This window comes from Citrus clementina, unplaced genomic scaffold (assembly GCF_000493195.1).
Source record: "Citrus clementina cultivar Clemenules unplaced genomic scaffold, Citrus_clementina_v1.0 scaffold_4, whole genome shotgun sequence".
Lineage (NCBI taxonomy): Eukaryota > Viridiplantae > Streptophyta > Magnoliopsida > Sapindales > Rutaceae > Citrus > Citrus x clementina.
In genome coordinates, this window is record NW_006262274.1 from 16835611 (window position 1) to 16851783 (window position 16173).

Consider the following 16173-nt stretch of genomic DNA (forward strand, 5'->3'; position numbering starts at 1 on the left):
CCCAATGCATGCACCACACCTGTCCTGCATATGGACAAAAAGCATGCAATTGTTTTTGTTTAGTATCTAGCTAACCAATCAGGAGCTGGCCAAGTTGGATCTGTATGTTACAGAATCTGTAACTTAGCCAGCTCCTTGATTATATATACCCATGAGTAATTATTGTACGCACATTTTCACTGTTTTTTCATTCCACTCTGTCAGCTTACTAAATTAACATTTTGTTTGATATCATATATATCCCATTCCCCAGGTGTCTTCTTTGCTTGCCTCTACTTTCATATCTCCTCTGCCTATGCATTCTTGAAGTGAGAAATTAATCTCTTGGGCTGAAACCCTAGCTAGAAGCTATCCTCCTTGTTCAACTAATCAAGCAAGAACTTCTCTCAAGGCCAAGTAAGTTTCCTCCTCTCTCTCTTTTAAGTTTCCTCTTCTCTCTCTTTTTCTCTAAATATTTCGGTCAACAGTGACATGAATCAGAGGGGAACTACGTGTAGAGTTCAATATAGTTTTTTGTTATATGTTTCAAGTTTTCTCTTAATTAACTTCATAAGTTTTTTTTGTTAAAGTTTTGAACGTATGTGTTGTTGTATTTGATTCTTTTTCAAGAAAATAATTGAGAAAATAACCCTACAACTTGGAACCCTTAAAACACATGACAAATGTGATAAAGAAATCATGATTCATACTAGAAAAAGCTAACTCTCTTTACATACATACTATGCGCAGCTGTTTTTGCAATTAGGTTCCTTTTTTTTTCTTTCAATGAAAGATATGAACATTAATCTCTTCTTTCAATCTCTTATTGTTTAAATTAATACATATAGATTTTTTCTCCTTAATACCTACCCGTGTACTTAGTCATTTCCAATTCATTAATACTTTCTTGAATAAACTTTTTTTTTTAAATGTGGTGGTTGGACTGTATTTTCTTTTATTTCCTATTTGTCCTTTAAGTAGTTTGTATTAATTACACTCACCCATGAATTCAGATAAGTTGAGTGGATTTGATCGTAAGTTTTCTTTATATTTAATCAAGTTTTTGTCTGATTCATAGCTCGAAAAGATACATTATTCACATGATTTTTGCTGTTACAATGCATCTTACCAACATCGTACAAGTGCACCTTAAATAAACACTTCCTACCGGTGAGCTAACACCGAGACACACAAAATCCACACACAATGAGACGCAAAATTCAAGAGAAAAAGCCACTAAGATTTTTAAGAGATTTGCTTTTGGACTGAAACGTGACACAGACGTGCATCGGTTACATAATTTTTTTTTAAAGATAAACTTTAGAGTTTGCACAACTATTTTGAAATTTAAAAAAAAATTATGAAACTATTTTTAAAATCAAAGAATCTACATATTCATTTAAACAAATCTTAGACGTATAGATGATTTTTCTATTAAAATTCAGACTCGAATAATATCACTCATAATTAAACAAAGGTGTGTGTATGCAATATATCAACAAATTATGTGCCTATTGGTTGCGCACATGGCAGATTTTTCTTTTTAATTTTTGGTATTGATCAAATTTAGAGGGGCCGGGATTAATTCTTTACTGGATTAAAGCAGTCTAGGTAGATTAATTTGCTATCTATATTTGCATTTTCCATATGTAACATTATTTTCTCTAAACAAAACTGTGTTTCAGATGGAGGAGAGACTCCTCGGTTCAGAAGCGAAAGATATTGATGATTTAAAAGGGAGGGTTTGGAAAGAATCGAAAAAGCTATGGAGGGTTGCATTTCCCGCAATGTTAGCTAGGGTTTCTCAGTATGGTATGTTTGTTATCACACAAGGATTTATTGGTCATCTTGGCGAGGTTGAGCTTGCAGCTTACGCGCTCATTCAAATCATAGCCGTCCGATTTTCAAATGGGATTTTGGTAAGCTTTTGTGATTGCATTTATTATCCTTATCTGCCGTACTTTTTTGCTTTACTATTACTTAATGAGCAGTGCTAGCGTCAGTCGCCTTTGGGAGCGACTGACGCAGTCGCTGCTTCTAAGGGGGACAAGTGTCCCTTGTCTTTTTGTACTTTATTAAATGCTTTAGTTATTGTTTTAGTTTTTACTTGTAGCACGGATTATTAATTATAGTCCTTGTAACAGTTATAATTTTATTTTTACCCATACAATTGTAATGAAAAAAGTCTTTTGCCCTGACAATAATCTTTATTTTTTATGCTTAATTATTATATTATGATTTCTTTCAATTTTTTTGAAAAAATAATATTTATTTAAGAATTTAAATTGACTGCAATATTTGTTTAATATGACAATAACAACTTTACATAATTTTTTTCACTTCAAATTTTATTTTTCTGAGATAAGATTTAAAATGAAACATCAATGCACCATTATTATTTTTCAATTCTTATTTTAACCCCTCTCTTTTATTATGATATTTACAAATAATTTGAGATGAATGTCCTCTTAATTATCAGTGGAGTGAATTTAATTTATTTTGAACTTAAATTTTGATTTAGATATTCAAACTATTTCGTATAATTAATTTAGTATATTCAAATAATTTTTTTATTATAAATATCAATATTTTTGTTAAGTAATTTAGTGACTTAGAGTAAATAATTATTTTTACTTGTACAATTTGTTTAATAAATTTAATGTATAATAATGACTCTATATGTTTTTTATTTTGTTAAGAAAAAGATTAAACAAATATACAAAAGGTCATTGTATAACAAAAGTATTTTAGCCTAGTTTTACGAGGCTCCAATGTATAACAAAAGTATTTAATAAAGTACAAAAAAGACAAGGTACACTTGTCCCCCTTAGAAGCAGCGACTGCGTCAGTCGCTCCCAAGGCGACTGACGCTAGCACTGCTCTTACTTAATTCTGATGCTTATGGTTACAATACAATAGGGATCGACAAAATATGAGCACTACTAATCTTATCTGCCCCCACGATTCCGCTCGACCTTCTATTTTATTTTTCTTTTTCAGAAAGTTGGTCTTATTCGTCCGGGTAATTCTCCACTGTAGTGTCCTAAAGTTGAGCTACATATTGACGCCATTATTTAATTTTCACCTTTATCTAAAAAGCAATCATGCAAAAGTTATACTTATATCTTTGTCTGGTATTCTCAATTTATTTCATCACCTACCTTTTCGACGTGATTTTTTTTTTTATTCCTCTTTGGTTTGTCCTATTTTGTTAGATAGAAGATATTTGTTCAAACTCAATTATTGTAGCCACTGGGCGGCTGGCGCAGCCCTCAACTGGTCATGAATTGCGTCGTGTTACTTGAGTTTGAATAATAATTAAAGATAAAAATTGATGTTTAGTGTCTGAAATTTGTCCATATCAAATGACGTAAAGAATTTCGGGAGAATTGACTTTGAGTTAGGTCCCAATATCTCTTACTTTTATCACTTAGGCTCTATTTTTTTTTTCCCCTAATACCCATTACGTTCTTGATTTTATAATTTCAAGGTTCAAATTTTATTGTTGAAGAGCAAATGTAACTTTTTACCTACAAAACTTAGTATTCAAATTATTTTTTTTCTTTTAATATTTGAATATTAGAGACTTAAATAGCAAGAGTTTATTTGTTAAACGTCTGAAGTCTGAAATTTTATTAATTTAAGATACTTTTTAAGTTTACTTGTTTGTTTTTTTTATAATTTATGTATGATTTTTAGATATTTATATGTAAAGACGTTTATATTAACTTCTGTGACTTTTATCTAAATGGAAAGTAAAAACTATATCCATAAATATCTCTATCAAATATACTTATTTCTTAAAATATAAAACCAAATATCTTTATTCGTTTTAACTTATAAGGACATAAACATCAAATATCCATGTTAGCTTTTTTATTTTATAAAAATAAATAAAATGTACCTATGTTTAGATATTAATAAATAAATAAATAAATAGGTCATCCAAATATTTGTATTCATATTCATTTAGACTTCTGTTAAATTCATACTTATTTATTTTTTCAAAAAAAAAACTCTTGGTAAAAAAAAAAATTAAGGATCTAACTGTCATTCTTCTAGTATTTCAAGGATAGTACTTATAAATATGTTTAACAATAAACATACGACATGACTACAAAAATTTTTTGTGCTAGCTTTAGCTGAATTTTGTGTGAATCACGTTGACTCTTTTTATGATAAGGGCATCAGATTCGCTTGTAACTTTGTTAGGTATCAAGGAAAGTTACAATGTAAAATAAAAATTAATAGTAATACAATAAATATAATTTTAATAAAATATTAAAAATATTATATTTTTCGTCATATAAATAAAAAATAAAATTAATTTAAATTTCAAACTCCAATATTAAATATTTATTAAAAATTTTAGCATCATCACTAAAAATTTACAAGTGCATGTCCAACTACGACACGTACAGGGACTCTGTGTAGACTCTGCGTAGAAGGGCACTGGCTTCTTCTTGATTGTGCGTAATGATTACTTTAAGAAGTGGCAAACAATGAAGGGCCCGCAATGAAGAAGCCTTCAGAGTGCAGAATTTCTTTAGGGTTATAAAATCGAATTATTCCATGATGTGAGAATCTCAAACGTAAAGTTTTATTCTGTCCATTTAAACTATCTATTTTTACTATCCTTTCACGGCCCTTTTTGTGCTGATTCGATATTAATTTTAAGGGAGAATAAATTTTAGGTCCTTTATATTTTTTTACATTTATTATTCAAGTCCGTAGTTTATTATTAATTATCCATTATATATCCAGGAAATATATATATTGTAGTAGATTGACAGTAAGGTTACCATGGTAAAAGAGCTTAAAATAGTTGAACTCAGGGGTGTCAAATTGTGCCATGCTGTTAGGATCTCACCATAAAATTTAAGTTATTTCGATACGTCGTATTGTATTGTATTAAGATGTATTAATCATGTATCACAAGGTTGTATTAAAAATCTCCGGATTCAAATTGAATAAATTGGCAAGGGCGCCACTGATGATGAACAATGAAACTGCGTAGAACAAAATTATGGAGGTAGAAGAGATCTTTGCAAATTGATAACGATATTCAGTTCTTATAAATCAAAACAATCAGCGCTTACAATCATAATGCAATCGAAGTAATTTTTTTTTTCAATCTTTTCATTTTGCATTTTGTAGATCGGCATGTCAAGCGCAACTGAAACTCTGTGCGGGCAAGCATTTGGAGCAAAGCAATACCACATGATGGGTATCTACTTGCAAAGATCATGGATCATAAATCTTGCTACTGGAACAATATTGCTTCCTGCGTTTATCTTCGCAGCGGATATTTTCAAACTGCTCGGAGAACAAACAGACATAGCAAACAGAGCCGGAGACATCTCACTTTGGTTCATTGGCATTCTCTATTTCTTTGTCTTCAGCTTAACGATCCAAAAGTACTTGCAAGCACAGCTCAAGAACATGATCGTCGGATGGCTTTCGGCTGTTGCATTTGCTGTTCATGTGGCCTTGTCATGGATCTTTGTGAGCAAATTGAACTTGGGGATTCCTGGTGCAATGAGTGCAATGATAATCGCAAGTTGGTTTATAGTAATTGGACAGTTTGTGTATCTCTTTGGCGGTTGGTGTCCCAATACATGGAAAGGATTCAGTTCTGCAGCTTTTGCTGATTTGTATCCTGTTTTGAAGCTCTCAATATCCTCAGGTGTAATGATTTGGTAAGATATCCATTTCTATTGTATATCTATAGCCGAACAATATATCTATTTAATGTTTTAATCTGTCCCCATGAAGTTAACCCAAGAGTTTTCAAACAGTTTTTCTTTTTTGAGCTAATCATATCTGTTCTTTTTTGGTGGCTTTTAACTTTAATATCTTAGAGTTTTGGTACAATGCTCTTCTAGTCCTATTAGCAGGATATATGAAAAATGCCACAATTGAGATTTCTTCCTTCTCCATTTGGTAAGTTTAAATTTATGCCATACTATTTCTTTGTTTTCCTGTAAAGTTTTTTTTATACCCAAAACTACACTAAATTAGAATATTTGAATGTCATTGTAGCCTCAATATCATATCTTGGGAATTTATGTTGGTCTTTGGCTTCCTAGCTGCCTCTGGGTATGTCTCCAAAAATGATCATCTCCTTTAAAATAATAACATAGAAAAAGAAAGAATAGTAACATCTTTTGGTATGGTAAATAGTCACAAAAATTCTCTTATTTATAGAAATGGTCACACAGACCCTTTTTTGGTATATAAAATTATCTTTTCTGTGCATAAAATTGTTAAACAAACTCCTAAAATTTATCTAAAAAAGGTGGTCTGTGTGATCATTATTCTGAAATAAATGAGTCCCTGTCACTATTTCTCCAAATCACGGGTGTCGCCATCTTTTATTGCATTCATATCATCTCTTATATCTTATTTGGTTTTCTAGTGTGCGGGTTTCAAATGAACTGGGGAGAGGAGATGCTAAAGCTGCGAAATTTTCTGTAAAAGTTGCAATAGCTACCACAACTGTCATTGGATTTTTCTTTTCCTTAATCTGCTTAGTCTTCAGCCGTAAGGTAGCACATTTGTTCACAAGTAATGATGAAGTAATAGAATCCATCACAAGCCTCTCAGTGCTGCTTGCTTTCTCGGTTTTACTCAATGGCTTTCAGGCAGTACTCTCAGGCATGTACTGAATTTAATAAATAAGATTGCGATAGTTAAAATGTTTCTAATTCATCATTACAATGGATTAATATTTTCAATGTAAGTTATTTATTGCAGGGGTGGCAGTAGGTGCTGGCCGGCAGGCTGTGGTTGCATATATTAACATCATTTGCTATTATTTCATTGGCTTACCTGTTGGCGTTCTTCTCGGATATGTGGCCGATCTCAAAGTTAAGGTGAGAATTATTTTGCATTTTGATATTTCAATCTGAATTTGGACTAGAGTACTGATTTGAGTTGGGGTGATCTATAAAATATCTTGTGTCATATGTACAAGATTTATTTGAATTTAGATCATACGATAATTTTAATTATGCTCATCTTTTAATTAATTTTTACCTCGCATGTAATAATCTATAGTAATGTACCGTTAACATCTAATTGCCTATGTATTATTTTTCAATAACTATGGATCACAATTCACAATTCTCTAAAAGAAAAAAAAATAAAAATCATATCAACAATAAACTTAATCCGTATTCTTATGAACCATGCTACCAAATATCTTTATAAATCTCATATCAATACTATGGTCAAGGGGTCGAATCCCGAGTGCACTGAAATTGAACCGGATTTGTTTTAATTAGAAACATACATTTAAGTTTAAATTTTTTTCATAAAAATCCATGATGATTATTTGAATGAATGGTTTGATATTGCACATCATGAACAGTAACTTTAAAAAAAATTCGATTGTAGTTCATCTTCAGAAACAAGATCTGATTATTCTTTTAATTTGCACAGGGTATTTGGACTGGAATGCTGCTTGGAGTAGTAATGCAATCACTTGTGCTGGGGTATGTCACCTGGAAAACCGATTGGGACAATGAGGTAAGTAATTAAAATAAATTCACCAATATGTACACGTCATCATCAATTGCATGCCTCATTAATGCTCAATCTCTCTAAACTTTTCAAAAAAGAAGTGTCATATTTAATTTGTAGACTTGAATCATACATTTGATGACAACACTATTTCCTCTCTCTAGGTGAAGAAAGCATCAGAACGACTCAATAAGTGGCTCTTGAAGCCTTCTGAAGAAGAATCCAACGGCAATTAAACTCAACAAGTTAAGGTCCAATATTGCTTGAAGATCCTGATAATCTCAATCATGCATGTATTTTCTCTGCCAATAAACCGATTACCGTTAACACCAATAACAACTTCAGATCAAATTTCTTTCTTTTTGTCTGTTGGCAAGAAGAGCTTGATAATGAGCCTGCGCAAATGCAATCTAATATTCTGAGGTTAATTAATTCAAGAAGTTGCATCTTCACAAGAAGTACATTTAATGTTGTGTTTATTTACTGCAGTGGGTGGGGAAGTGTGGATTCTTCCCACTCCACTATTTACTTGTTTATTTAATAAGGGGAGTGGGTGTCTCAAATTCCACTCATTTTTGGAGTGTGCAGTGAGATTCCTCCTCCCACCTCTTTTTTTTTTTAGCCTTTTCTATTAAATATAATATAATTATATTTATTAAAATAAAGTAATGTCACAATTACTTAAAAATAATAATATTAAACTTATTTGAATATAATATTATTATATTTAGTGAAAAATAATAATTTATTTAATCTAAGTTAAAATTATTTTAAAATAATAATATTATATTCGTGGAGAACTAATAATATTACTTTACATTTATTTAATTGTAATAGTATTATATTTATTTAATGGTAATAATTAATAGTAATAAATAGTTATTCTAAGAAAATATTAATTTTGTACTATATTATTAATAATAATGTTTCATGTATTGCTCTTATAAGGAATTTGTAACTTACATAATTAAAATTAAAATTAATAAAAAATTGTGATTTAAATAATTAAGAATATTATAATAATTATCAATTTATATAATTAAAATTAATAATAAAATAAATAGTTTATTTTACAAATATATTTTTTATTCACTTTGTAATTACAAACCAATTCTTTAAATATAAGTAAAACTGTAATTTGAAACAATTCACTCCTAACCCAAGATAAAGTGAATAAATAATGAGATTCTAATTCATATTTTACACTCTAATTTCAATATAAGTAAACAACTTATTCTCACTCCCACTTTATACTCCCAATCCTAGGATTCCCACTCCTCAGAATTTCCAATCCAATCCGAGAAGTAAATGCTAACTTAAACATAAAGACAACAAAGAGTACTTATTAGTTTTCTATTATTCTCAATTTCGGTTATAAATTTTAGAGACTACATTTTAGGGGTGTTCAGAATCTAATTCGATCTGCTCAATCCGTCTGATCTGTAGAAATCCGATAAGTGGATTGGTGGATTGGATTGGATTGAAAATTTGATAATCCACAATCGGTGGATTGGATATGGATTTACTTCTGTAAATCCGCAAAAATTCGTGAATCTGCAAAATAATAAAAAATATTTTTTTAATTAAAAAATAAAACTTGTAAACATGACATTAGTACTTACTAGTAAATAAATACGTTAAAATATAGTTACATTAACACTATATTATATCTTATCTGATAATAATAAAAAATAAAAAATAATTAAATAAACAAATATAGCTTCCTAAATAGTTAATTTCCGTGTACTGATCTAAACGAATGAGATTTTTTTTGTTTTGGTGTGTTATATTTTGAAACTTTAAATGTATTTTCTAGCTTTATTTAAACAATTTATTTATTTAAATCTTATTTAATTTTAAATTTGATCGATAGTAAAATTATTTTTATATTAATTTTTTTATTTAGTTAATTCTTGGATTGAACAGAATTAAAATTTTTCGATCCGCAAACCAATCCGTAAAATGGTGGATTGGATATGAATTGGGTCAAATCCGCATCCGATCTGCAGATGTATGGATTGGATTTGGATTTGGATTGAATTTCACCAATCTGTGGATTGGATTGGATTGAAAATTTATAATCTGTAAGATTGTGGATCGGATTGGATTGATGTCCAATCTGTAAAATTCGATCCGCGAACACCCCTACTTCATTTGATTAAACAGTTGGACACGACTATATTTGAATTTTAAAGCAGTAACTTGAAGTATAAATTGACTTTGGGATGAAAATTCACACATTGAATATATATATTAGTTTTCCAATTAGAAATATGTGACTTTAATAAAGTTAGGGATAAGTTAAAAGATAAAATAAATACAGACTCCAATGCATTGTATTTTATCTTGTAATATATTGAAATTTACATTTTTTTTTGTCTTTTAATTAATCCTTGACTTTATTAAAGTTAAGGATTCATAATTAGAAAACCACTATATATATATATATATATATACACACACACATACATATATGATCTAGTCAATGATATAATTCTCACCTTACGGTGAACAATACTGTCGCTACTCAATATATAGTAGCAAACCTATGCATGGTAAAATAGCAAATAATAAATTTTCCATCCCCACTAGCTAATTAATCAGCAACTTATTGAAAAATTGGCGTCATATACAACATTGTTTGCGTCGCAAATAAATATATATGTCTGCAATAAAATTAATACTTGATCGTAGCTCAAGTTTGGCTGCGTATTGCCAGTTAAATATACGAGAGACAAACAATATTTCGGTTTTGGTCAAACAAATATTTGAATATATCTTAACATTAACTAGTTTGCACTTGTAGCTCTAATTTTGCTCTTTAATTTCTATGATTAATGTGCTGGGTATCTCATTCAACATGTGATGATTTTAATTAATCCGACGAGCTAGCACGTATAGCTAGATATCTTAAAGTTGTACTTGATTAATTTGTAAAAATAAATGGAAATTAATATACATATTACAAGAGAGAGCTGATTAACGATCAGTATGCCATCGATCAATTATATGTATATATATCTGGCTCCTCTTACTGAGCAGCATTCCAATACTCATTTTAATTTTGATTATAATTTCAATTTATTTAGTGGATAATACATCTTATTACAGAAACAATTTTGCTCCCTGGGTTTATCGTCTCAAGTTCAATCTTCAAATTTCTTGGCCAAGGCAAAGACATAGCAAATAGTGAGGGCAGGACATTTCTTGCCCATGGTTCATTGCCAACGTTATTTGTTTTTGGCACTTTCACTTGACCACAAAAAGGCACCTACGCTCACAGCTTAAAAACTCAAATTATTTGTATGTCACTGGTGGTTGATGCCCTAATTCTTGGAGAAGATTCAATTTAAATCCTTTTGCTGAGTTATTTCCTCTAATTAAACTCTCGACATCTTCGAGCATATGATATGGTACATAAGTGCAACCGAGCATTCTTAATAAAAACTAATTAATCATTAAATTTATGGAAAAATGCCAGAGTTGAGATATTTGCCATCTCCATATGATAAGTCTATGTTGGTTCTATTTTCTTTTTTTCCTTTTTACCCTAAAATTGGATTTTCAATGCGCTGCAAGCTACATTACAGAATGATATACTACATAACTGTCAAATATTTTTCGCTTCGCTTTTATTATTTTGGTCCCTATAATTTTTTTTTCCTTCTTTCGAATTACCCATTATGTCTCTTAAGTTAAAATTTTGATATTCAAATTTACTGTAAAAAATAAATAATAATTTTAACAGGTAAAATCCGTCACATCTTTTGACAAACACATTAGATTAGACTATCAAAAGTATATATGATAGTAATAAAAATAAGAAAAATATGTTTTTTTTCTATGGTTATTTACTTGTTTTAAGACTATGGATATAATGGGTTGTTGAAAAATACTTACATACATAAGTATAATTTAGTGGTCATTAGCGTTTACCATATAGGAAGCACCTGAAAACGTAGTAGGACTTTGGGACATCCTGTAAATAATATTTAAATTGTGGATTAATCAGACAATGTCACATGACACTGTCGCTCATCATTAGGTAATTACTGCCGCCCATTATAACATTACTTCCCCATATATATTAAGAGTGTCATAGGCATATACTAATGAAATCAAATGTACTACTTTGTAGCCTCAACATCATAGCTTGGGAGTTCATGCATGTTATGCTTTGGCCTCCTAGCCTCAATTGGGTATGAAAGATTTTGAAACATTGAGTTTCTAATGGCGTATATGCTTTGCAAACTCAAATACTGATGCTTTATTGCATACACACACACACACACACACACACAAACGTATGTATTTATGTCCAGAGTTCGGGTTTGAAATGAATTGGGGAGAGGAAATGCTAAAGCTGCAAAATTTCCATCAAAGTTGCCTTAATTGCTTCCATGTGTAACAGAGTTTTCTTTTCGATAATAATGTGCTCATCAGAAAAATTGTTTATTTATTTACAAGCGATGAAGAAGTATCGGAATCTGTTACAAGATCACTCTCTGTCCCCTTAGCTTTCTCAATGTTACTTAGCGGTGTCCAGCCTGTAGCCCTGTACTCTCACGTAAGTTGATAATGTATGATATATAACATATTTTTCATAATGATTACTTCGACAAGAATAGTGAAAGTATTGTCGATTTTTTACGAATAAGTCACCTTATTTTTTATTATTTACCAATTAACAGTTAAGAGTCGATGAAGTCACATCTCCCAACAATAATAGCAAACGGAGCCTTGGTCTATTGTATCATGCATATATTGAATTAATTTGCCAATGTATTTAGTAGGGGCTGCTATTGGTGCCGGTCGGCAAAGTATAGTAGAATATATTAACATTTGCTGCTATTATGTGATTGGTACCTGTAGGAGTTTTTCATGTACGTGGCCAATGTCAAAGTCAAGGTATCAATTCATCTTTGTATTTCTTACTTTTCATCTTTTTCCCTCTTGATAAAGAACTTCATAGATTTAAATTTAGCATCTTTTACGAGGATGTGTAATTTGATCTTTATCGTTAATATAGCTCTTATGATTTTTTTTTTTTGGTAAATGCTCCTTTAGTCCATAGTATTTAAGCTAATTATCACTTAGTTAGTTCTTTCATTTTCTTAAAAATTGCCCAAAAATTAAAGTCCTCTCGTTTTTTTTTTAATTTGTTGCATGTTAGATTTGTTTGAAATTTTAAGTTATATCATAATGAAGTATCATTTTATCAGACCCGTTTGTGATTACTTTTGAGAGACTTAAATGTAATTTTAAAAAGTTGGTGTTTGATTTTTTTTTTAAACTACTTTTGAAAAAAAAATTACCTCATCCCATAGTAGAGTTTGAGCAGTAGGGAAGAATAGCTTTTTAAAATTTGATTTTGAAAATGAGTTTTGTACTTAATGCAATTCCATATATATCCTCTCATCTGTAAAAATCCAAAATTATCCTTATCCAACTGCGAAATAAAATAATTAAATTTAAAGAGATTATTATTTTTACCAATCATATTGAATTAAAAAAATAAAAATAATACAATAAAAATATTTATTTTTGTTATCAACTATTATATACACACAATAAAAAATCACACACACACACACACATATATATATGTGCGTGTGTGTGTGTGTGTGTGTGTGTGTGTGTGTGTGACAATAAATTAATAAAAACATTTATTGAACAAAATATCTATTTGAGTCATTTGTATGTATTCTTATAGTAGTTTAATAGTAAAATTTACCAAACATATATGATTGTTTTTAAAACTCATAACACCTTAAAAATAAATTTTGCCAAACATTAAACTAATGTTGTACACAACACAACTAATTATAAATGTAGCCAGATGAATATAGAATTGAATTCCAATTACTTTCAATACAATTTTTTTTTCAATTGATGAGTGATTTTTTTATTTGCTTAATTAAATTAAATGAATAAACTATTGTTTTTGGAGATAAAATAAAAATAGTAGGACAACTTTCGGAGCTTTTCTTTGTTAGCTTGGTTGTAAAGAAACAAGTTGTTTCCCTTTTTTACACCCAGAAAAAAATAAATAAATAACTGTTCGAACGTGTTAAATCTCTAAACGTTCGGCTCTAAATTGCATAAAAACGCTAAATTTGCGAGACCTAAAATACCGTTCATGTAAACAAAACGATATTATCAATCATGCAAATTCATTTATTCATGAACAGGAACTCAGCCATGTGATACAAGCCCATTTCATCTTGTACCTATAAAATCTTAAATATATATATGCATATAGAAAAATTTGTGGAAGGGTTTACTGAAGGATTGATTGACAGTATGATGAGCTGCCAAATACTATTAGACAAGGAACAAAATTCTGTGCTTCATGAAAATTAAGAAGTAGATTTTTAGAAAGATTCTAACTAGCTCATCATTTTTATCTATAATCTCAAAACAATCATTTTTTGCGAACTCAGTTGTAAATAAATAAATGGAATAAGAGAATGAACCAACAGATTTACTGATTGGAACTAATTAATGATGATTTTGGCTTAAATGCAAACCGAATGCCTTTGCCTGTTATCAGCTTGCAGAAAACATACTCATTGAAGTTCAAGAGAATAAAGAATACGAGAAACTGAACAATACAAATATGTACGAACAAAGGATTAAAGTAAATGGGGAAAAGTTGTTACAGTAACAATACAAATCGAAGTCATAATCCAATTATTTATGACAAGAGATCATCCAAGTCCAGCATCAAGCCGAATGAACCGGGCACATCCCCTATTGGTTCTTCAGCATCATCATGAATTAAGTCTTCCAGAAAAGAATAGTCTTCCTCAATTAACTCAGGTAGTCCATCACTGTCCTCGTGTTGCACCAATGATTCAGGCACCAACATGGGCACTTCAACGATACTCTCTGAATGACAACAATAATAGCTAAAATAAACAAGTATCAGAATAGTTTTTCATTATTTACCAATTGACACCTATGAGCTAATGAAGTCACATCTCCCAACAATAATAGCAAACGGAGCCTTAGTCTATTGTATCATGCATATATTGAATTAATTTGCCAATGTATTTAGTAGGGGCTGCTATTGGTGCCGGTCGGCAAAGTATAGTAGAATATATTAACATTTGCTGCCATTATGTGATTGGTACCTGTAGGAGTTTTTCATGTACGTGGCCAATGTCAAAGTTAAGGTATCAATTCATCTTTGTATTTCTTACTTTTCATCTTTTTCCCTCTTGATAAAGAACTTCATAGATTTAAATTTAGCATCTTTTACGGAGGATATGTAATTTGATATTTATCGTTAATATAGCTCTTATGTTTTTTTTTAATTATTTTTTATAGGTAAATGCTCTTTTAGTCATGACTATTTGAGCTAATTATCACTTAGTTCATGTATTTTTTAAAAATTGTAAAGTCCTCTCACATTATCTATTTTTACTTATTGCCTGTTAGGTTTGTTTGAATTTTAAAGTTATATCAAAATGAAATATTATTTTATCAGATCCTTTTGAGATTACTTTAGAGAGACTTAAAAATAATTTTGAAAAGATAGAAATTAATTTTGGTATTTGGAAAAGATAGATGCTCTCCCCCCTCTCTCCCCCCCCCCCCCCCCAAGAGCCTTAAACGGCCTTAATGGCCTCTCCGGCATCCGGTGATGGCAACCAGTCATCACCGGTCAACACCCTCTCCGCCAAAGAACGAATTATTAGGAGTTTGAACCCTCCTAAGAAATCATTTAGACGACCCCCAAAATTGACCAATGATCCACTGCCTGACGTCCAACTGTCACCACCGCGAATCAAATCGCTCCAGCGGCAAAATGACCTCAATCCATCCACACAACCAAATCATTTCTCTCCAAACCACTCCCATGCAGACCTTCCATCTCCAATCCACCATCATGCTGACCAACCACCGACATCCACTGCCTCTATCCTCTCGAAACTTCGGCAACCCTTAACCACCTCTGTTGTCGTAAGTGAACAAGAAGAAACGTCTCATGAAGGCTGCCATGATGCAGCAAATCAACCATCCCTTCACGAGCCGGCTATCATGAACTGACCGGCCAATGATAATGGCAGCCAGCCACCACCGATTCCCCCCCTCACTTCCAAAAACGAATTTCCTTTTCTTAGGAGATCTCAAAGGCAAACTCGTTCAAAGTATAAAAGCCAATCGCCAGCCATCCAACCCCAACAGCCACCAACTTCCGTAAACACAGCCAATCAACCACCATCGCCATCGTCATCCCTTCAACAGCAAACTCCAACCTTAACTAGCCATGACCACCTTCCAACCGTCGAGCCATCATCACCTTCAAATCGAACCAAGCCTTCACAAGCTAACACAAACCAGCTTCCAGCATCTAGTCCGCAGCCAACACAAGCCATACATGATCACTCGGGAGATGATCAGCCAGCCGTTACAGCCCCTATGCATTCTCAAAACCAGCCCGTGCTTCATGGCCAATTGAACCAAGAACCTCTTCAAGATGCAACCACCGTGGTTAAATCCAGTCAGCCACAACCATATCCTACACAAACAACCCCCACGAGCCAAAAAGTCTCACACACACGCACTCGGAACAGTGTTCACAGCCAGCTGCAGCTGCTGACCGGCGATTGTCAGCTCCCCATGCAAGCAAACACCACCGAATCCAGTCAAGATCAGCAAACA

The 16173-nt window shown here is 31.4% G+C and overlaps 1 protein-coding gene across 2 annotated transcripts; it reads left to right on the forward strand.

The window, feature by feature from the left end:
* The first annotated feature begins 204 nt into the window (after window positions 1–204).
* Window positions 205–7961, forward strand: LOC18043361 (protein DETOXIFICATION 24). 2 transcript variants are annotated; one of them, XM_024186575.1, is made up of 9 exons: window positions 205–396; window positions 1665–1898; window positions 5137–5678; window positions 5836–5922; window positions 6022–6078; window positions 6398–6636; window positions 6736–6854; window positions 7423–7509; window positions 7668–7961. In XM_024186575.1, the coding sequence occupies exons 2-9, from the start codon at window positions 1665–1667 to the stop codon at window positions 7737–7739; spliced, it is 1437 nt and encodes a 478-aa protein (XP_024042343.1). In that variant the 5' UTR covers window positions 205–396; the 3' UTR covers window positions 7740–7961. The 2 variants fall into 2 exon arrangements, with proteins under 2 accessions (XP_024042343.1, XP_024042344.1); XM_024186576.1 differs by lacking the exons at window positions 5836–5922; window positions 6022–6078.
* Window positions 7962–16173: the final 8212 nt, after the last annotated feature.